The sequence below is a fragment of the Sebastes fasciatus genome, chromosome 9 (genome assembly GCF_043250625.1).
Source record: "Sebastes fasciatus isolate fSebFas1 chromosome 9, fSebFas1.pri, whole genome shotgun sequence".
Classification (NCBI taxonomy): Eukaryota; Metazoa; Chordata; class Actinopteri; order Perciformes; family Sebastidae; genus Sebastes; species Sebastes fasciatus.
The window spans coordinates 4742604-4766325 of NC_133803.1; the positions used below are offsets into that span (position 1 = coordinate 4742604).

General features: G+C 40.9%; 2 protein-coding genes across 7 annotated transcripts in view; both read right to left on the bottom strand.

Moving 5' to 3' along the window:
* adss2 (adenylosuccinate synthase 2) overlaps positions 1-19176 on the bottom strand; it is a 39654-nt gene extending 20478 nt beyond the window's left edge. For all 3 annotated transcript variants that reach the window (XR_012595172.1, XR_012595173.1, XM_074645606.1), the window contains exons 1-5: positions 18597-19176; positions 8328-8430; positions 3457-3525; positions 3315-3365; positions 3131-3197 (exon numbers count right to left, since the gene is read on the bottom strand). Coding sequence is in view for 1 of the 3 variants with exons in the window: in XM_074645606.1 (XP_074501707.1) it covers positions 3131-3197; positions 3315-3365; positions 3457-3525; positions 8328-8430; positions 18597-18794 (488 nt within the window). In the remaining 2 variants the exon portion in view is untranslated. The remainder of the gene's footprint in view (positions 1-3130; positions 3198-3314; positions 3366-3456; positions 3526-8327; positions 8431-18596) is intronic.
* LOC141773667 (echinoderm microtubule-associated protein-like 6) overlaps positions 1-23722 on the bottom strand; it is a 512018-nt gene that overhangs the window by 96074 nt on the left and 392222 nt on the right. The gene's annotated exons all lie outside the window — the stretch shown is intronic.

Below are 23722 nucleotides of genomic sequence, written 5' to 3' on the forward strand. Positions count from 1 at the left end.
TTAGTGATGAAGCACTGCTACTCTCTCTGTCACGCTGTTCATAACCTCCACCTTCTGCAGGGCTGCTACACCCTCTGTCTGTCCGACCTCTGACCTCTCAGAGGACGGACAACCTCAAGGCAGAGCAGTGTTGAGATTGTATGCTGCATGTGTGTCACTGTGGAAAGACATTTCTGTACATATGGAATGTGAACATAAATTAATGTACAAATTAATAAAGAAGGAAAATTAGATTTCTGTTCCATCTTCACTTAAAATATACATATTCCAAATATGTTAACATTTCCCTCAAGGGATCAATATCCAAGTGCTTGCTTCTACTTTGGCTGTTATCTTTTTGTTATATCATTAAAATGAATGTAACAGAATAGTGATATACAGTATATATGGTGCTCAATTAAGATAGATCAATGGCTGTAGACCGGCCACCAGATGACTTTTGTGTTAAAAATTGAATGATAAAGAGTGGTGTTTAGTGTAAGTGGTGCATAATTAAACTCATATAAACACCTGTCATCTTTCCACACTTAAAAATTCTGTCATTTGATACTACTGGCGTATTTTTATAACCAGTTTTAAACATGCAATAAGCTGTGAACTCATTAGTCAACCTTTTAAGTTTATATGGCAAATTTGGTTACACATCCAGCAGTTATGGAGCTACATTTGTCTAATATTCCTTCTCTTTTAGCTCTGTTTTTGGTCTCCACCAACTCCTGAGGGAAATATCTGGATCTTTATCTGCTAAATGCTCCACTATGTTCTGCAGCTAGTGTCAAGCAGTGTCTATCTGTTGTTTGCTGCTGAGCAGGTAGTGAACAGTGGCTTCTTAGGGCGTATTCACACCTGCATTGTTTAGTTGGGTTGAATGGAATCCTGGAGCATTTACCCTCTCGGTGCGGTTCGTTTGGGCAGGTGTGAACACAGCAATCGCACTCGGGTGCAGCACCAAAACAAGCAAACCGAGACCTCCTTGAAGGGGTGGCCTCGGTTCGCTTCCAAACGAACGACGTTACGGTTCGGTACGCTTCATTCGTGGTGAGAACATGATCCGACCTCGATCCGGCCCAACTGGGGCGCTGCGCTGTGCAACAGCAACAACAGCTCAAAAGAGCCTACGCTTGCTGTCGCTATTCACATCAGTACTAAACAGGTGTAACGTCAGGCTGTGTTGAAGACCACGGGCATACCTGATGGATCTTTGGAAATATTTTCGGTCGATGAGCTGACACGCTCAGTTTAGGAGGGTTAATGCACGCCTCCTCCTGAACTATCTTAATATGCGTCTTTGGCGACTTTAGAGCATCAATACATTGTTTTCCAGTCGCTTCATTTTCAAACTATATCGATTGTCTCGAGTGAAAAATTGCTACGAGGTAAAAAAAAGAAAACATGGGCCAAGATCAAGCCGCGTAGTTGTCCCTCCATTGTTGCGTCCTAGAAGTCTGCTCTCCTTTGTTTACTTCTGGGAGTTTTACCGCATGGATATTCTGACCAATTAGAGAGCAGTTTCTTTGTAAACGCTGCCGTGTGAACACAAACCAAACTCGAGGCAATATGCAACATTGATCCCTGATTCAGACCAGAGCAAACGAACTACAGGTGTGAAAACGCCCTTAGAGCTTTAGAGCTGAAAACAGCTGTCTGCTTTGAGAGCATTGAGAGTGAACCAAAACAGTGAAGTTGTGGGTCGGACAGCTAAATGAGCTGAAACTCACTATAAAGCTCTGTTAAGGCGAATGGAGCAGTAGATTCATTATTCTCTGTAGGCCTATTACCCTTTCACAATGGCCCTGGTATTAACATGCATCCTCAGTGATCGGATCACAAGTGGACAGCTTTAAGTACAGGTGTGAGCGTACTCGAGACGCATTGAGGACGCATTGAGATCGGATCTTTCAGTCCAGATTCAGAGGTGGTCTGGGCCACAAATGGTCACATTCTTTTAGCAGTGTGTACGTGAATGTGTCCTGGGCCCCACTGAAGGACCGCCTACTCTACTGACGTCCTGCTTGGATCCGCGGGATCTCACTGCGCTCCTCATGTGAATAGACAGGCAGACGCCAGCGCTTGTCCGTCAGTGTTTTTGTCCCGGTGCTCTGCACGGAGCAGACACCCGCCCACCGCTCGCTCTCATCCCCGGCTTTGAAGCAGTGTCAGCGGGCATGGAGGTCCCCGGGGACCGTCGGTAGACAACTTTATATTTTTATGTTAATACAATGTACTCACTGTCTTCACGAATATGCAGGATATTATTACTGACATTCATGTAATATTACGTCACAACGGCTGCTGTATTAGCTGTGAGTTTACTGCGTGTTTATTTGCATAAAGAGCGGAGAAGTGAGATCGGATCACAAGTGGTCACTGGAGTCGCATGTGGAGACGCATTCTAATGCCAGGTGTGAACAGACATACTTAAAGCTGTCCACTTGTGATCGGATCACTCAGGACGCATTTTAATACCAGGTCTGAACAGGGCCTTTGTCATTTTGATACATTGTTATCATAAAATATTGATTAAAACTGCTTTTTTGTTAGATTATAAGGTTGGTAATTAAGGACCACAGTCTTGTTTAAGTTAAGAGTGCAAACCAGACTACAGACTACGGCTGACGCTACTTACTGAACTTCAAAAAGTGAAAGTTTACAGAATATATATTATATTACTTCCAATAATAATGACATTTAACGACATAATCAGGATTATTGTATATTAATTGTGCCGCCATAGTGTATAATATGTGGAACAGTGTTGTTGTAGCAAGGCTCTGTGACAACAATAACCATTAAGCTACAAAATCAGCCAGACAGAAGGACATGGACCTCACATGGATGACTCACTGTGGACATTAAATATTTAAAAAATCCAAACAATCACGCTGAGGAACGCAAGAAGTGATGATTTTTTTTTAATCCATGACCAGATTTAGTCTTTGAAGCTCCGTCTACAAACACAGACTGAATATTTGATCTCGGCTGTGACTCATAAGAGTCGAGATAAAAGAGCCAACTTCTTTCTCAGAAAGATGTGACATCTTATCTGATCTTTCCCTCCATGTTTGTGAATATGGTGCGTGTGTGTGTGTGTGTGTGTGTGTAGCCATTCTTAAAGCAACAGGTGTCTTACTTCTTGCCTGCTTGCTCTTGTCTCTGTTGTTCCTGAACACCATCGACCGCTTGGTGGAAGTCAAACACTGCATACGAGGAAGAGAGGGGACACACACGCTCACACACCTCAGAGAAAGTAGGGCTCACACATTCACACACACATTTTTGCATGCACGCAAACATTCACACATAGAGGGACTTACCAATATGTGCTCTGTCTGAGATGACCAATCTCTTCTCCCAGTCTTTTAGACCTACAAACACACACACACACACACATGCACTTTGAGTCTCCACACATTAAAGCACAGTCTGTTCCTGTACGTGTTCTGTAAAACAACTCACCTTTTCCTTTGCGTTGGTTCTTTTCTGCCTCTTCAAACAGGCCCGGCAGGTGGATCACGACACCGTTGCCTGAGGCGGAAAAAATAGACGGTGAATGACTGACTGAAACTGAACCATACAGAGTTTGATTGATGTGTGCAAAAGACACACCTGCTTCATATAAATTCACGATGACACTTCTTTGGCCTTCAGCGTGTATCGACTCAAATGGATGTGCACGTCTACTTGTGTCTACTTCCAAATCTCTCCTCACTGGTTATGTACATAAATCCAGGAGTCGTGAACGATTTCTCCAAAGAGTGATTTCACACCAAAACTCCTTTTTAGAAGATGTAAAATCATCAGTTGAAGAACTACTTTCTTTCTTCATACTTAAAAAAAAAGTATCAATATTACAGCAAAATTTACTGTTACAAGTAAAAGTCCTGCATTCAGATTTTTACTTTAGTGAAAATTATGGTTCTCAGTCGATTCAAATATTTAATCGTCATTTATCCCAAGTCAATCGCGCATTTTTTATCTGTTCAAAATGTACCTTAAAGGGAGATTTTGCAATTATTTAATACTCTTATCAATGCGGGAGTGGACAAAAATGCTTGCTTTTATTTTTTTTTTTTAAATGGCCATGCCAGTTTTTCCTCGCCAAAATTTAGAGTAAGTTTGGAGAGATAGCCTTCTTAGTCTCCTTCATGACAAGCTAGTATGACATGGTTAGCACCACTGGATTTATAAGGTTCTCCAGTTTCATATGTATCTTCACTCTGGCTTTAAAACTGAGCTACAACCTCCGAAAGATCGAATAGTAGCCGGGCCCGGGCCCCAGCGGATTTTTAAGAGGTTAATTAAAATCACAAACGTGCCAAAAGTAAAATGACTCATTATGCAGAATTCTCTGAATAATATATAAATGTATTATATCACTGGATTATAATTGATGATGCATTAATGTTTAAGCATCACTAATGTTGCAGCTGGTAAAGGTGATACTAATACTTTATATACTGCTGGGTAGCTTAAAGAGGCAGTAGGCAGTATATTTTTGGCATCATTGGGCAGAAATTCCATAATAACCTTTCATCATATTGTAATTCAAGTGTTCTGAGAGAAAACTACACTTCTGCACCTCCTCATGGCTAATTGAGAGAGCGTTCCTATTGGCTGTGGTCCGGTCATGTGACCGGAACTTGGCGTTCCTTCACCAGATTTCACAATGGCGGCGGCGTCACAAACGTTCTCATTTTACAGCTAAACCGTACACTAACAAGATGATTCTGAAAACATTTGAGGCGAGAAATAGACATTAAGGTAACAGAATATTGATTCATATTTGATCAGCGCTGCCTAGTTTGACCGTTTGGTCGAAGTTCACGAGTGATTGACAGCTGGCTCTCATAGACAGCAGATGGACAGCAGACCTCAGATCAGCTCTTAGTGCATAATTTCCTCAGGTATGTGAAATCTTGCAGATGCCGTTAGGAGCACCGGAGGACACAGAGGCACATATTTTATTCAGGTTACCTGTTTCATGTACTATTGTCACGATATAGTGACCGTTTTACAAAAACAACTTTTTTTTATCATATTTTATTTATTTATTTTATCATACTATTTCAGCTTTAATCCATAATAGTACATCGTCATTTATCAGTTGATTTATATTTTTTATTAATAATCTGAATCTGTATAGTAACTAAAGCTGTCAAATAAAATAAAAATAAATGTAGTGCAAAAAAAATACAATATTTGCTTCCAAAATGTAATGGAGTAGAAGAATAAAGTAGCATGATAGGAAAATACTCAAGTGAAGTAACACAAAATTGTACTTAAGTAGAGTAATTGGGTAAATGTACTTAGTCAGATTCCACCACTGCATCTCGCACAATGTTACATGCAATAAATGATTGTTGTTGTCATACCTTTAATCATCTACCTGCAGTCTAATTATAAGTCACATCTAAACTAGAGTTAATGTCTGTCATTGTGAACGCAGCCCCAGGTGTGTACCGACAGCCTAACTGTGATGTTCAGGGATGTATTTCTGTTCACAGGAGTATTCAAACAGACGGTTCTAATTATTCTTTAATTGGGTTGCATTAACTGAAGGAGGTAAGGTAATTACTTTGGACAAATTAAATGTAGGAAATGTGGAAAATGGCTAAAAAACAAACAACAAACCCTCTTTCAGTGACACTACAGGAATAAATGTGGGAGATAAAACCCATTTACTCAGGAACAGTAAAGGCCTGAACATAGATTTGCTCCCAGTGCTAGAGGCCATGAATGTACTTTTACACTGGCAGTGGAGAACGATGGTGTAATAAACAGCAACATGTTTCCACTCTGGGACAAAGAATACGATTATATGTTATCAATGTTTGTCTGTTCTTGTGTGTAACTGTGTGAAAAATATGTTTAACTGTAAGAACTACCATGTAATACCAGTAATGCTAAATGCTTACATCAGTTGCTGCAAGAGACATTTAGATTTGTTTGGAAAAATGGAAAGCAGATGTCAAAAATAACTGTTTAGAACTCGAGCTTTAACGGTAGTAAAAGCTTTATATTAGGTTAACTTTTGATTATTTTGTAGTGCTCTATATTAATAAAACACTGGTCTGATTTGGGCCAAGTTATCAGTGGCTTTATAAAAGCTGAATACAGTTTACTGACTCCTGAGTGGATATTCTCAATTAGGCCTTAAGGCCCAGACACACCAACTCGATATCAAAGTACTAGCGTTGACGAAGGCCTCACGTCGCCTGTGTTTTGTCACCGCAAAGACTACAGCCGACGGTCAGTTAGGACGTACGTTCTGCGCCTGCGTGAGAGGAAATAACTCTCCACACCAGCAGGTGGCGGTAGTCTTCATCATTCAAAAAGGGAAACCGGAAGACCTCGGCCGTCGGATATACAAGCTGTTGTTATGATACGTATATGAAACAAAGTGGCGTTTGCCGTCCATTTTCACGCCACTCTCACTCACCACGCTGTGAAAATATCTGTATATTGGAATGATCAAATGAGAAGAAGATGAAAAATGAGAAGAGTCTTCTGTGTGCGCCCTTTTCACTTTACCCTCACTTCCGTTTCTCTTCTCCTGCACTGATTTGTTTAAGCTGAACAGCCAATCAGAGTGATTTCTCTCACCGGCGGGCGCCACCGCCGATGCTGAATCGGCCGAAAAAACTCTGACACGGGCAGACTAGAGCCGACGGTGCGGGACACACCACAAAAACTAGGCAGACAGACGCTCACCGACGGCCCCAAACTGTCCGACGGCCGACCGTCGGCTTGGTGCGTCAGGGCCCTTAATCCAAATGGAGCATTTTCCGATTAAGACATATGGGACATGCCGATATTCTTCTGGTTTTAGGAGTATTCCTTAGACATGTATACAGCGCATTCGGAATATGCGTTTCAATTCGGGTTTTCAGGGCAGTTTGCAACACATGGCCTCTTGTCTGTTAGCGTCCAGCTCTGTGCGTTGAACACAAACCAACTAGTCAACAGTTTACAGCGATGCATGCCCAAAAGAAAAGCCCACATTTGTGGTTGGAAGGAAGAACACACCTATTGTTAGACATTATGAAAGACTCGGATATCAACAGGTTTTTGGATATGCGCAAATATCAAAACTCCGACCTTTTCAAGAAGGTGGTTGAAGGAATGAAAGAGGAGGAGGCTGTGTTCGCACGGTCCAACAAGTCCGCCACCGGTTACGTTAATTGGAGTATGCACGGCTGCATGTAAACGGGAATATTAGTGGAATATTCATTTCATTAGCCATGTAAACAGCTTAGTGGGAATGTTGTCTATTTCGGAATAACGGCCAAAAACTGAATATTTTGTGCATGTACGTCACACACGTAGTCACTGTCTGTTCTAGGCATTTAATGCTATTAAAAAAATAAGAACAAGTCTACAGACAGCGCTGCTTTAAGCTAAATGCTAAGGTCAGCATGCTAACACGCTTACAATGACAATTCTAACACGATGATGCTAAAGCCGGGACAATGTTTAAAGAGAAGATGACTGCACACTGAGCCACAAACCACAGTGGTTACAGCGTTATTTAGCCTCCCTCCTGACAAGCTAGCATGGCCTGTTTGTACCAGTGGATCCTCTGGTTTTCTAGTTTCATATGATACCAGTACCTTCACTCTATCTCTGAACCTGCTACAGCCTCTCAAAGACAGTAAAGTCGGTCTGGATTGGGCCTCAGGGGGTTAAGCAAGTAAACAAAAAAACTATACATGGCTGCAATTGATTTTTTGGGGGAATTTTTGTCCTATTCTTCTTGGTGGGGCAAGCGCAGCATGCTCTGAAACGCCATCGATCCAAGTGCATGTCGCACTTGACACGTGCTGAAAGTCTTTCTCTGCGTTTGAGCCAGCAGAATAGCATTAATGTGTCATCTATCACAGAAGGCAAAAGCATAAATGGGATTAAGTATTGACAGATCATACAGCTGCACATGTTAAAGTGCATATGAGTGTGTGTGTGTGTGTGTGTGTGTGTGTGTGTGTCTGTGTGCGAGGGTTGGAAGCCAGACAGAAAGAGTAAGACACCATTAGCTAATGAAGTTACTGCAGATGAGTGGATGTGATGTAGCCTGCAGTCTGGCTCTGAGTCAAGCTGATCACACTCACACTGTAGCAGTCGTCAAATATGGAGGCCGCTCCTGCTGGCGATGACGAGCGCCAAGGCTAAAAGGAGTCTATCAATTCATCAAGAAAATAGCGAGGAAAGATGGCCTTGGAACGAGAGCCTTGTGTGAGCAAATGGTGTGTGTGTGTGTGTGTGTGTGTGTAGATCGCACAAATGTTGAATGTGAATTTTAAAGTGTTTCTGCATCTGTGTGCATTACACACCAATGAAGGAGGTGGCCTTGGGGTTGATGATGCCGCTGGGGAGGAGGTGAAAGTCGTACTCCACCTTGTCGACCACCACCGTGTGTCCGGCGTTGTTGCCGCCCTGCGGAGGAGAGACAGAGAGCGATGAGGAGAGACACACAGAGAGGTCTAATGGAGGCTCTGCAATTTTGTTTGGCTGAGCCGGAGGGCAGGCTGAATAGTTTGGCGAGTAGCAACACGCATCGTACATTAACCCCTGGCCTGCTGTCTGTTAGTGTGTGTGTGTGTGTGTGTGTGTGTGTGTGTGTTTGTGTGTGTGTGCTACTCTGTGCTGTTGCTATGAGACTCCTGTTCACTACGCACTCAGATCTCAAGTGAAGGTCTCACTCCAGTGTAAACTCACCGACAAACGTGTCAGCAAAGGACCGATAAACTGGATTGTTGTTGCTGTGGATTAAACGTTATGTAAATAATGTTCTATTACCCGCGTCCTGTGAAGACTCGATGCTCCCAACTCCTACATCATAAAACAAACTGTCAGTCACAGTGTCAAACTTCAACCTCAAAGCCGCCATCATACTCCAACAGAGGACATGTAGCTTGAGGAATTAATGTCCTGCCTCTTTTGGCACGTGTCAAGTCCGATGATAAAACCAAGGCCGAACACAAACCAAAGCTTTGACAGTCAAAGGGCCTCATGCAAGAACATTTCTGTATTCCTAACCTAAACCTCTCTTAAGGCCCCGACACGCCAAGCCGACCATCGGACAGTTTGGGGCCCATCAGTGAGCATCTGTCAGTCTAGTTTTTGCGGTGTGTCCACACCGTCGCCTCTAGCCCGTCTTTGTCTGAGGCTTTTCGGGCGATTCAGCATGTTGAGTCGGCGGGTACTTGGGTGCCTATTCAATATGTATTGTGATTTTCAAATATTGCGATAAGTATTGCAATTCAATATTAGGATCTATTGCAATGATTTTTGTTAACTTTTAACACTAGACCATGAGAAAAAGTTGAATCATACACTTCTAGGGACTTTTATGTTGGAAAATATCTAAATTAATACGGTAAAAATGTTTGATTTTCAGCATGTATGTAGTCAGAGATGTCCTGAAGTCAAATACATCTGTCATTGTCAGACATTACAATTTTTCCAGCAACTCAAAAATCAAAAAATAAAGAATTTCCCTCACACATTATTGGTATATATATATATATATATTTTTTTTTATTATTTCATTTATATGTGATGTTTTATACTTGTGGTGAATATAATCCAATTAACCTTATTTCCATATAGTATGTATTTTGTGTACCCTTTGTTAACACCTTATTTTGAAAACCGGACATACAGTAGTCATACTTCCGCAAACTTCACCAAGTTTATCGCTAGATCTCCCGCCAGCTCCGTTCTCTTTATGATTATTGTATTTAACGCTGATGATTATGTGCTTGCTGGCTGTTAATCTGGACGCTGCATTCAGGCCTGCACATGATTTAGCTGACAAGTGGAGATAAAAAATGCAAAAGTAGAGCCCTGAAGGAAAACAGAAAGTCCTCGGACGAGAACGTCGTAATCTGACCTGCTTTGCATTTCACGGTCACAGTTCATGCACTTACAGATGGAAAAGCAATGAAGGATGATATTAGCAGTGAAATGAACATACTGTAAGCAAAGCACAAAATAACTACGTTGAGACAGGAGGGGACGCGTGAATGAAGGAAAGTATTGTTAAGTATTTTTGCTGTGCTGATAATAAAGGCAGCTACAGATCCATTCATGTGCTCACTACCTGAGGTGCCAATTCAACTTGGTCCGTCCTGTGACCGGGATGTGTTCCTATTAACGCTGTAGCCTGTGGATGTAAATCAAGCCCAGCATGTGTTTGACCACATGAGGTTATTCCTGGCCACAGCAGTACCCTGAAGGTGGAGAGGGGGAACAGATGGGGGGGGGGGGGGGGGGGGGGGGGGGCAGATGCCTCTCCTTTTTAGATACTTTTACGATGCATCCCATCCCCCACGGAACAAAACTCTGGTTCTCATACTGTCCCGAGATTGGCCTCTTATTCCAATCACGAGAAACTTTTAATACTCACCTGCTACTGTTCTGTGGTTTGTGCACTGCCATGGCAACGCTGATTATCCACTGTGTGTGTTTGAGATTACAGTAGGAGGTCCAGAGGATTTGATTTACCAGAGTGGGGTCAGGGAAGATGAGTGCTGTTGGGATACAAACTATTCACCCGACGCTACCTGACCTCAGTGATTTTTTTTTCTTACCCAAATCGAGGGTCTAAGGATAGAGAAGCTGTAGGGATTGTAAAGCCCCTTAAAGCGGCAATAGGAACAATATTTTTGGCATCATTTGGCAACAAATCCATAATAACCTGTCAGCATATTGTAATTCAAGTGTTCTGAGAGAAAGCTAGACTTCTGCTCCTCCTCATGGCTCTGTTTTCAGGCTTTAAAACATCTAGCCCGTGACGGGAGACTTTGGCCAATCACAGGTCATTTCAGAGAGAGAGAGCGTTCTTATTGGCTGTTCATTCAACGGAGGCAGCTGTCAATCACTCGCAAACTCTAATCAAACGGTCAAACTAGGCAGCGCTGATCAAATATTAATTAATATTCTGTTACTGTAATGCCTATTTCTTGCCTCAAATGTTGTCAGAAACATCTGGGGCTAAAATTTTAAAATGTCATTAGTCATTAGAATTAATTAACTAATTAATTGATCCACAGAAAACCAATCAAGAATGCGTCATTTATCAAAGCAGCTATAACCAATGGGCCTCATTCACCAATATCTTCCTCTTTTTTCCTAAATTTGTTCTTAAGAAAGGTCTTAAGAAAAGTTGATGTCAGATTCACGACGCAGAATGTTCGCACGTGTGTTCTTATAATGATGAATCCTATTTCCTCGTAAATTAAAAGCGTGTGCCAGTTGATCCTAATAATCAGGTAAACTCCCTGGCATGACACAGCAGGGCCGTGTGCACACACAGGAAATGAAAAGCGAATTAAGTCAAGAATGGCCAAAGGAAAGTCTAAAGAGGGTGGAGCACCGGAGCAAAGTTTAGAATATTTAGTAATCAGCAAACGTAAAAATGATGAGAAATGACGTTGAAATAGAAACAATGTATGAAAATGAATGTATTGTTCTCTCATAGTTCCATACATTACCTACTATGTAAATACAAAACCAACACTAATCACATTTTCATGCTTTAAGAATTGTAAATCGATCGGATTATTACAAACCAACTAATCATTAACTTAGATGCTTTAAGAGTTTGTGATCTAGTTGATGGTAAAACTGCAACAGATAATGTACAAAACACAAAATGATCTGCTTCCTGACTGTATTCAGAGGTTGTTAGAAAGTAGAGAGAGCCAGTATGAATTTCGGGGAATAGGTATGTTTAAAACAAGGAATTCAAATGTTGTAGTTCACCTTGCAAATAAAGGAAAATAAGGTGGTAAACACATATAAAACAGATATGATTACTGTCTGAATGCCATCAGTGACTGGGTGGTGGAAAAAATGTTTACAACTCAATGCTGATGAGACAGAAGTTCTGGTCGTTGCCCCCACGACTATGCAAAGTATTGGTCCTCTTTCCTCTGCTGTGCACGTTTGACACCCATGTTAAGCAGCTGACCAGATCTTGTTTTTTTCCACTTAAGAAACATTAGTAAACTGAGATCTGTTGTTTCATTGACTGAGCTAGAGATGCTTATACACGCTTTTTATTTCATCTCGCGTTGACTATTGTAACGCACTCTTCTCTTCAACCAGTATGTCTGCTCTTGATCGTCTGCAGTCAATTCAGAATGCTGCCGCTAGACTACTCAAACGGTCAAATAAACGGTCTCACATCACCCCAATACTCAGATCTCTCCATTGGCTCCCGGTAGCCTATGGGACCCATTTCAAAATTCGCACTTTCACCTACAGAGCACGGCACGGCCAGACTCCTGCGTATGTGGCTGAACTACTTCGCCCTTACTCGTCAACTTGTTCTCTGAGGTCAAACAGACAAAACCTGTTGTCTGTCCCACGCACTCGCCTCAAGACTCGTGGTGATCATGCTTTCGAGGCCGTAGCATCTAAACTATGGAATGCTCTGGACCTTTACGGTCCGCTGACTCAGTAGATTCTTTTAAAGGTCAGTTAAAAACTTCAGACAGGCGTTTGGGTAGTTTGTTTAATACTTTCTGAATTGGAGGTTCTTCTGCAGGAAGTGAACACCAAACGAGCGGTTATATATGAGCGTGTCAGTAGTGATATAGAATAACACAAAAAAGATGCATGGGATGCAATTACATGTTCAGTGTTGTAATGTTTATGAAGTGTAAAATATTAAATAATGAAAATTATAAAAAATATCATTATAATTTTCTGTCATTGGTGAATGACAGAATCTCTGTGAAAACGGTGTAAGTGGGTTTTAAGAAGAGATTTCTTCTTAACAAAGGTTGTTGAATGACGCCCAATGTTTTTATCTTAATGGATCAGATGACTGCTTGTATGTCAAAGGTGTCGTTCATAGTGACAAATCCACAGAGAATTAGCCGACTCTGCAGTTCCCCTCAGCTCTACAAAGATCTACTGCGACTTTTACGAGAACCTGTAGTTAAATATTGGTGAGCAACCGACACTTAAGTGTTGACAGTAGGGATAGCGACCGGCTCTAGGTCGGCTTGGAAAGGCTCGGGGCGAAGGTGGCTCGCGGCCGCAGCTTTACAGCGCTCCACGCCCGGACCTCGCCACATCATGGACAAAGGGCTAGCTGCTTCCACTCTCCCCGCCGGGGGCAGCCCCCTGCTCCCGGTGCGACTGTTGACCGGGACAGACTGTCCTCAGTGCAGCCTGTGGCGCAATGAAAGTGAGGGCCGGTTCGCGCCGGCTGAGGTGTGATCCAGGCCCATCGGGGTCGGGCGCACCGCCGTAAAGTGATATCGGTGCCGTTGTATCGGAACCATTTTGCGAGTACGAGTACACGAGCACAGTATCGGACCCGATACCCGATACCCGATACCCGAGCATCCCTAGTTGACAGATCTTGTGCATACAACGTCTATTTACCAAAATGCCAAAGGGCTAAAAAGACAATAGTCTATGTTTGCCAAACACGCCTCAGTTTCAATAAACGTAGCAACCGCGTCGAGTGCATTGAATCTGCATGTGGCGGCTGAAATCCTACTATATCATTATGACACAGCCTGTGGCAAATAAAGCGTCTCCTGGCAGATAAAGACAAAACACTGACAAAACCCACAGGGTAACCACAACAGATTCTCCTCCGTTTAACTCGATGAACTTGTTTGAGCTCTTCGGTCTGTTTGTATGTATGCTTCTTATCTGCAAGCAGAGTGAGGCATAGCTAGCTATGAATGCAGTCACACATAGTTTGTGTTTTTTGAGGCATCCTCTTGATTGTGTAACTTCAGAAGTCTGAACTTTTAGTGCATTTTATTCAATAATGTTTTTGAGGAAACCTCAGAAAAAAGGCAAACATTTACAGACTAAGGCTGGAAAATCGAAGTGCACCAACTTTGCTTCAGTCTCCAGCTGCCAATTATTTTCTCAAACAATCAATTTACTACTTACTTTAATTTACTAACATATATTTGACAAAGAAAAGCAGCAAATCTTGACATTTGAGAAGCTGGAGCCACAGAATGTGTCACAGTTTTGTTTAGAAACTGGCTTAAACGATTAATCGATTATCAAACGCTGCTGGCTAACTTTCTGTCGATCGACTAATCAATTCAGCTTTAAAATATTATTATTATTAATATTCTATTGATTTCAACACTAGTAGAGACCCTGTAGACAGTGAACTGCTCATGCATTAATAAATGGAAAAAAGTAATTATTTTGTGACAGTTAATAATAGAGGTAGGAGGAAAAAAAATCAATTCACCTATGTATTGCGATTTTTTTTTTTTTACGATTTTGAAATAGATTTTTTTTAATGCCAGAATCGATATATTTGCTTCATTTGAGTCTATGTGGAGGTAAAAGGAAAATACCGCTTTTATTGTTGTAGTCTGAGTAACGTGACGTCATATCCGTTCCGTATCCGTCAACCAAAACAAACCGCAGCTGGCCGCAGTGAGCCGAAACGAGAAAGTAGAAAACGGTGGAGGGTCCACGACGTGGATACAACCTGCACCCTCACATTTGAAATCCAACATGGTAAACCCTATACAGCTATATGGAAACACTTTGGGTTTCACACATTGCTAGACATCATGGCTAAAGCTGCATGCTAACTCTGTCTCTGCCGCGGTAACGTGCGGTCAAGCCGGCCGTCACTCTCATCTCTGTGGTCAAATTGGACGCCACAACTGTTGAGCACCCATATACTGACATTTTTGTTAAATGCATTCAAACAGCCCCGATGGAGCTGACCATGGATGTATAAAGAGAACGGAGCTAACGGGAGAGCTAGAGACGGACTTGGAGAAGTTAGAGGAAGTAGACACGTGTGACTACGTCCGGTTTTCAAAATATGATGTTAACAAAGGGAGCTGTATATATAAAATACATAAATGGAAATAAGATTGATTGGATTATATTTACCAGAAGTATAAAACATTACATGTCCCTTATAAATTAAAAAGAAAATATGACTAATTTGTGAGGGAAATGTCTTTATTATTTGATTTTTTGGTTGCTCACGTAATAAATAACTCCTGACAATGACCGATATATTTGCATTGAGGACATCTCTGACTGCATACATGCTGAAAATCAAAAATTTTTACTGTATTAATTTAGAGATTTTCCAAAGTAAAAGTCCCTAGAAGTGTATAATTCAACTTTTCCCATGGTCTAGTGTTAAAACAGTCAACAAAAATCACAATAAATCGTAATATCAAATCACAATACTTAAAAAAACGGCATTACATATCGAATCGGCACCCAAGTATCGTGAGAGTATTGAATCGGGAGATAGGTGTATCGTCCCAGGCCTAATGAATAGCTCATTAAACATGATAAATATTGAGTGGTCACTCATTTTGGAAGATCATCACACATTCATACTTTTTATCGGTGGCTAGAAATCAGTACAACAGAACAAAACAGATCTATCTTCGGTTATGGTCTGTTTTCTGATTGTTGTGAAAACAGTGCTGGTTTAAATCATTATTATTATTATTATTATTATTACTATTATTCACTGTGACTAACGCAGCCACAGCTTGTGTTAACTTTGTGTTGATTATTCAACCAGTACGGCCAAATAGATCTTTGAATTGAGTGTGTTGGAGGCTAATGAGCAAGTATCTGCACCGTTTACTTGGTGAAGCACGCTATGGATATATGATACTCCACAATAATGACTGCTGACTCTCCTACCATCAGTCTCCAGAGAGGTGTTTAGCTGGTAGCACGCCCCCTCAGCTGCACGCCCTCTCTTTCCTTTCCTGTAACCCCAACTGTGACTTCTAGGATCTTGCAGGTTTGGACTGTAAGGAACACCGAGCAAGACTGCTGGCAAAGCTTATTTTATAAAAAGATCAACGCTATCGGCTCCAGCAGCCCCCAACAAACATATACACAAACACGCACCGTGATGTATGGAGGGGACGCCGTGCAGGACGACTGCCAGAAAGCGGTTTATTTTTACACGTGTCCTGCCTTGACAGGAAGCCGCAAAGCTTCGGAGAATCCTTGTTATGTCACTTGTTATCAACAGAATGAACTAATAGTCCACAGAGTTAGTACGAGAAAAGCAGTCAAAGGATTAACAAGATTGTCTGTATTATTGAGAAGGCTGCTGTTAAGTAGGTAGATACCATATTAGCTTATCGTAGATGTCGCGGTATCAGCGCATAAATCAGCCAATAAGTTAGAACAAATTGCAGTAAAGAAATGACAAAGATAATTTAGAAATTGTCTCTACAAGATAATTTGTCCACCAAAGAGCACTGACAAGATGAAAAATGTCAGTTCATATCTTGGTCACAATTTGAAAAATATTTTCCTTATGAAAAACGTTTGTTATGAAAAAAAAGAGTGTCGTCTGATAAATCATTAGCAGATTTTCACATCTGTTTCTAGGCGGCCCAATAAAAAGGCAAAAATTCACAAAACATTAATATTGTCTCGAAATAGAGCCTATAGTTGCCTGGGCGATATGAAAGAAATCAAATATCATAATATTATTGACCAAATACCAATGACGATTGACCATTGGTGCGTTCACAAAATATTTACACAATGATATTTTTGATAAATAATCATCAGTAACGTGGACATAACGGCTAAGTGGGTAAAGTCAAATCACAGAACAGCTATTCAGTCTGGTAAGTTCATCATTTTACTGTAATGCAGCCAGGAAAAGACAACATTTATGCCATATTATGATATCCACAATCTAAGACGATATGTAGTCTCATATAGTGATGTTGATATAATATTGATATATAGCCCAGCCCTACTAGATCTGAGGGGAAAGGGTGAAATTGTGTGGTCCCTAATCAAGGCAAATAAGAAACATGTTCAAATCAATCTGAGCTTTCGTGCAACTCCAACGTAACAATAAACAGCATAAAGTAAAGCAAACCTTTAAAATCTTATTTTCACACCATGCTGAAACGAATGGAAACCAGTGGCTTCTTATTGACCTAAAATGTCCTGTGAATGCAGCAACATTATCAACCTTATTTGTGGGAAAAAGTTTGAAATGTGACAACATTGCAATTGCAACATACTGTACAGTCATTCTGACTTCATCGCCTCAGTTTGTTGAGTCTTTCACTTCAGTTTAGATCTTTTCAAACTTGACAACATACACATGCTAAACGGGCCCCTTTCTATTTTCTCTTTACAATGTTTGTTAACGCAGTTGCTGACAGGAAGTAAACTTGGACCAAAGCTGTTGTCCTATACACACTAGGGCAACAAAAGTTATACAAGTAGTATTCAGTTACACAAATCAGAGACCAGTAGACCAAATATGACCAGTCCTCTACAGGCTGGCCAGACTTCAGCTTTCTTGGGAGGAGATATGGTTCAAGTATGTGGCTCTAGGCCATCCCAGAAGAGGGGCTCAGTCCTCCCACGACTGCTTCCACTTAGGGACAGGAATCTTCCCAGGACACAGTGGGCAACAACAAGACAACAACACATCGCATTTCAGAGTCTCCAATCCACAAAGTTTGCATGAGAAATCTAGAGTGCATGCAAATTCAACACGCCAGGAGTCGAACCACTGAGCCAACGTGCTGACCGAGTCCAGATGAAGAGCGTGCGGAGGCCGGGGTCACATGGATGTCACTAAATATACCGCTTGATAAGATAAAACAAACAACAATCATTTGCTGGCTGAAACAGTGAAGGTGAATAACAGCTCGCCATTAGCTGGCTGCACAATCACAACTCTTTATACATACTGTTCATCCGTTTAAGAGGAACTGTCACTGTCACAACTACACACGCCCCTCATATCCTGATGTTAGATTGGCAACATCTGTTTGCACATCCTGACATACCGGTAGTTAATATGTTATCAACAAATCATTTATGTTGTCTTGTTTTGTACCATGTCCACTCACAGCGTGTCTGAAATGATAAGGTGGTGTACTGTATGTTTGGGCCCCCCAAAGGCAGAACAATGTGTATAGCATATATATACGGATACGTTCCAGTGCAGCATGCAGGATCAGGATAACAGTAATTAGTGTTTTTTTAAAAAGCATCTGAAATCAAATTTGACAGTATATAACACCACATGAGATGATAATTTTGGTGTTTCCCTGTAATATTTAAACTAATTTGTTGGGAAAATAATGATGTTTAGCATTGTGACTATAATGGACAACAACTTGAATGTAGTGAATGCAGCCTTGCACACAAGGAAAGCAGCAGGAAACTGCAACAACCACAATCCAGTGTAGTAACGTGTTGCTAGCTAACTTTTGAGCCTGAATGGTGGCCATAAAGCCCAGTGTGAAGTGATGCACCTGGTGACTTTAGTGAGCCAAAGGTGCCTTCAGGTACGTGACTGCTGTCATGTGCACACGACAGACAGCAGTCAGTTGACATTAAAGGTGTCTGAGGAGCTAAACAGCAGCTAGCAGGGATTCAAGGTGACATTAGCTAAAACAGTGAGAACAACACAGTGAGTGAGATGTTGGTTAGCTGGCTGATGATCGGTAGCTCGCTCTGGATCTGTCACCTCCTGAGCCGCCGTGTACCTGCGGAGGGTTTCCGGTAACTAACGGACGCATAATAACAAGTGAATGCAGCATGGAGGGCTAATAACGAACCTGACATCTGCACACCATGTCCGCGTCTTGAGCCAGAAGGTCCACAACTTTCCCTTTCCCCTCATCGCCCCACTGAGCTCCGAGCACCACGGTCACTCTGTTACCGACGGCCGGTCTGGAGGTGCGTTTCTTCGGGCTGCCGCCGCCGTCGCTCCCGTTCGCGGCCCCGGCGTCTTCCTGACTCCCACTGTCCGACATGTCTGCTGCTGCTGGGTCTCTGGCTGACTGACTGACTGACTGACTGCACACTGAGCGTCCTTTAGCTGCTGCTGCTGAGAGAGCTGAGAGACTGGAAGAGCTTCACTCCACGGCAACGTGAGACGCGAGGAAGTAACACACCACGCACATGCGTACAAGTGTCTGAAATAACAATTAGCATATAACCAAACATACGTGTGGACGGGAAAAAAACACACGCAGCTGCAGCTTTAAACCTCACTCACATAACTCACATAACTCACATAACTCACTAGAAGTCTTCATTAGGATGAAATAAAATAACTGTCCCTCATATGTTTATTATTGTAATTTTATATTATGTGTCCGACATAGGTGTCTGGAATCCGACAGTACGTGAATCATCTTGATTGTTTCTGCACTCTCCGATGACGCTCCCACTACTCTGGTGTTGTGTTCAAGGCCCAAAGGTATGGAGGACGGAACCTGCCAAAGTAGAAAACAAATGAATAAATAAATGAATGACTAAATAAATAGATAAATATGTCATTAAATGTAGCAAAAATAATATAAAAAATAAATGTAGCCATTATATAATTGATCAAATGTGGCATAAAATTAAATTTCTGTTTTAATTTGCTTCTTTTTTTGTATTAATTCCCTTATTTATTTACTCTTCTGTTTAGTTTTCCTTTTTTATTTATCGATGTATTTAATTAATACATGTTTTAATTTATTTATTTTTGCATTTATTTCTAGTTCATTTATGTTTTATTTATTTATAAGTAATTATATAATATTCATATTAATAATATAATTAATTAATATAATTAATAATGTATGTTAATATAATATTTATAAATATTTATAAATCCATAGTGATGAACCAAAAACTTAACAAAACTAAAATCAATATTCTATGGTAGTTTTGAAGCCCTAGTAATGCCTAAACAGAATTTATCAAGGAATACAAAACAATATCTGTTTTTTTAAATATAAAACATCAACTTTTACATCTTTCCTGTTCGCACTGTAAGCAACAATATAGATCTTGTTTTACTTACCAGAGCAGGATTTACTGTGTTAACATAAGCTATATGAATACAAAACTTGGCCATGATTATGAAAAAACTTTGTCTAATTTGTTGTTATTTATTTATTTAATATTAACTTTTATAGGGCCAAGTACATAGCATGGACCAGTGCCACATATCGCAGCATTTATTACTCATTTGCAACACCCAACCCTAGATAGGCCTGAATACAAATACACACATCTCAACAGGAAAACGCATACAAAATGACACAATGATACAAACAAGTAAAGGAACCATAAACAGACACCTGATTGTTTATTGCATATTTACAGAGAATAAGAGGCTTTGCTTCTGTACACCAAGAACGCCTTCCTCACATATGTAGTCACTTGACAGGTAACTCCAGTCTCAGCTCAGAGGCTGTTTTCAGTGGGAGTGAATTGGACTACAGACTGAGTGTCTATAGCACACAAGCATTTGACATTTTTCAAGTCCATTCATCATTAAAAAGAATGTGAAATGCTCTAATAGGCATCCTTAAATGCATTGCCTGTGTTTTGCCAGGTATTTTGTAGTCACAAAGTGCATTTCAGTATTTGAATTCTTTATTCCCTATCTGGATCCCCATTTGCTTCCACAAAATGGTCGCTATAGTCCACACAAAAACAATAAAAACATGAAAACAATCTAACATCACAATGACACTATAAATGAAGAAAAAGCAAAACAAGCGACATATTAAGATCGAAAAATAAGTGAAATAACTTTAAGTAGGTATTTGAGGTTGTCACAGTTGACATTTGACACCTGACACTTGCATGTCACAACACAAACCACTGTAGATTTTATATTATTGTCCATACAGTAAACATAAAAAAGTGAGACTGGCTTTCATTCACATTAACATATTCATATTATCATATAACTAACACTGCTCTGTTTTCTCTCAGTTGTCAGCAAGCATTCAAATAGACTCACAGAAGCTCTAACTTGGACTGGATTGGTTGTGTTTTATCTTGAGTTATTCGGCTCCCTCTGGTGGAGATCAGAAAGTGCCCAGTTGTTCACACTATGTCCATATGGTGCTGCACCTAAACTCAGTTTAACATGATTACACTCCTTCCTAAACCCTCTGAGACCCACAATAGACCCATTTTTTGTCTTTTTTTAGTGGGGTACAGGGAGTATTTAGGGGGGGATAGCAGGTCAACAGTAGATGTCACATAGAAGTGGTGTACATCATCTGAAAGCTGGGAACCTGAAGATTAATTTGAGATGCTGCTCAGCACTCTGTGTCAAGTTGTTCTAGTCATAAATCAGAAATAAACATGAATCAATTTATTGATTAAAATAAACTGTGAAAATCTATAAGGGCTAAAACATTATAATGGAAGTATATGATGGTTATAATTCCCATGCTCTATTATGTCTCATAAGTTGTTGCAGCAATTTTTGGGTTGATACCATTTGTTTGACACAGATTTGTTGCTAAAGTTAATCATTTTCTACCACTCGAGTATTGATAAAAAATTATCAATAATCCCTCCAAAATACCACATTAAGACACCAAGACCTTGAGGAACACTAGAGAAAATTCATGCTGTGATTTGGTAACAAAAACCTTTGACATTTGGAGATTTCTGCAAGAATTGCATTTTCTCGGCGATTGGATGGCGAGCACTTCTGTTGTGTAAACTGCTCAGAAACCCCCTTATTGTCAATCTAGCTAGGAAAGCCATCCATCCTCTGAATGCTCTAGGTCTCTAGTTTGATCCATCCATCCTCTGAATGCTCTAGGTCTCTAGTTTGTGGCTGTAAAGTTTCATGAGGCTGTGATTATCCTAGAGGTCACCACAGGTCACTTTATACAGGGAGGTCAAGTTTTAAAAATGAATGAAAAAATAAATTAAAAAAATTATTAAATAGCTACTATCGGCACTAACATCACCACACATGAATACAATTAGGCTTATCAGATCCACTAGAGTCTCAGCTTTACAATGATACCCTATGATGCCCCCAAACTGCATGTGATTATCATAAAGTGGGCATGTCTGTAAAGGGGAGACTCGTGGGTACCCATAGAACCCATTTACATTCACATATCTTGAGGTCAGAGGTCAAGGGACCTCTTTGAAAATGACCATGCCAGTTTTTCCTCGCCAAAATTTAGCTATTTACTTATTTAGCCTCCTTCCCAACAAGCTATCATGACATTCCGTGGGTTTTCTAGTTTCATGTGATATATCAGTACCCTCAGTCTGGCTCTAAAATTGAACCTGCTACAGCCTCTCAAAGACAGTAAAGTCGGTTAGGTTTGCCTGTGATCTCGCAGGTCTCAGGGCTCCACATTGAGAGGAAACATAAAACATAAAACAATAGATTTTCTGAATAGTGATCTGATAGTGGAAACAATGAGAGCGGAATACAATGTTGATAATCCATTAATTCTCAGTCATTCTCAAACTTGTTCTTGTTTGTACCTGCTGCAGATGGAGATGCACAGTGCCAGGTATACAGCTCACATCATGACTGTCCTTTCATGTCCTCTGAGCTCAGTGTGGGACAGATGGTTAAGTGGGTGGACAACAGAGAGCATTGGGAGCAGTGGGAGCAGTGGGCACAGGTCACAACTCAGGCTCCTCATAGAAAGGGCCTTACTGATGTCATCACAGGTTTTTCCACTCTGACCGTGCTTTGTGAAAATAGTCAGACAATTATGGTCCACGCCGACTAGAGGAGTAAGTCAAGGTTATGAGGTTGTATTATGTTTCCCAGCGAATTCATCACTTCACAAAAGAAAGTAACACTGATTTCATGTGAGTGGCTGTGTCTGTGTTTACCCAACCATGAGCACCGCAAACAGATTGCAGCACCTGCAAGCTGCCTCAGGACTGGGTGAGTTTGTTCACCTCTCATCTGGTTTTCACTCGTCAAAGGAAACGTAAATATGTGACACAACGTAAGATTTCATGTGTGCCTCTTCATCACTGTTTTATTTGCTCCCTCGATCTCTTATGAATCCCTTTATTGTTTCCTGTGTTTTTTTCAGGCAGCTGGCAGCACTTTTCTCTTTCTTTGATTAACCTTAACCTGTGTTATTTGTTGTTGTCTAACAACTGGGATTCTGTCTTTGGCCCAGATTTCCCCGTTTCATTTTGACTGCCCTTCTCTCTGAAATGTATAGAAGTATTCAGATCCTTTACTTAAAACTGAAGTAGGCGAGATTGGAGCAAATATGATTAAAAAAAGTTATTTTTATAAAACGGTCGCTATATCCTGACAGTAGTACATGAAACAGGTAACCTGAGGAAAAATCATGTTTCTCTGTGTCGTCCGGTACTCCTAACAGCATCTGCAAGATTTCACAGACCGGAGGAAAACAAGCAGTAAGAGCTGATCTGAGGTCTGCTGTCCATCTGCCGTCTATGAGAGCCGGCTGTCAATCACTCGCGAAACTCCGACCAAACGGTCAAACTAGTCAGCGCTGATCAAATATGAATCAATATTCTGTAACATTAATGCCTATTTCTTGCCTCAAATGTTTTCAGAATCATCTTGTAGTGCACGGTTTAGCTGTAAAATGAGAAAGTTTGTGACCCAGCTGCCATGTTGGAAATCTCTTGAAGGAACGCCAAATACCGGTCACATGATCGGCGCACAGCCAATAGGAACGCTCTCTCTCTCTGAAATGACCTGTGATTGGTCAAAGTCTGCCGTCAGGGGCTAGATTTTCTAAAGCCTGAAAACAGAGCCATGAGGAGGAGCAGAAGTCTTGTTATCTCTCAGAACACTTGAATTACAATATGCTGAAAGGTTATTATGGAATTTTTGCCCAATGATGCCAAAAATATACTGCCTACTGCCACTTTAAGTAAAAGTATCAATACCACACTGTGTAAATACTCTACT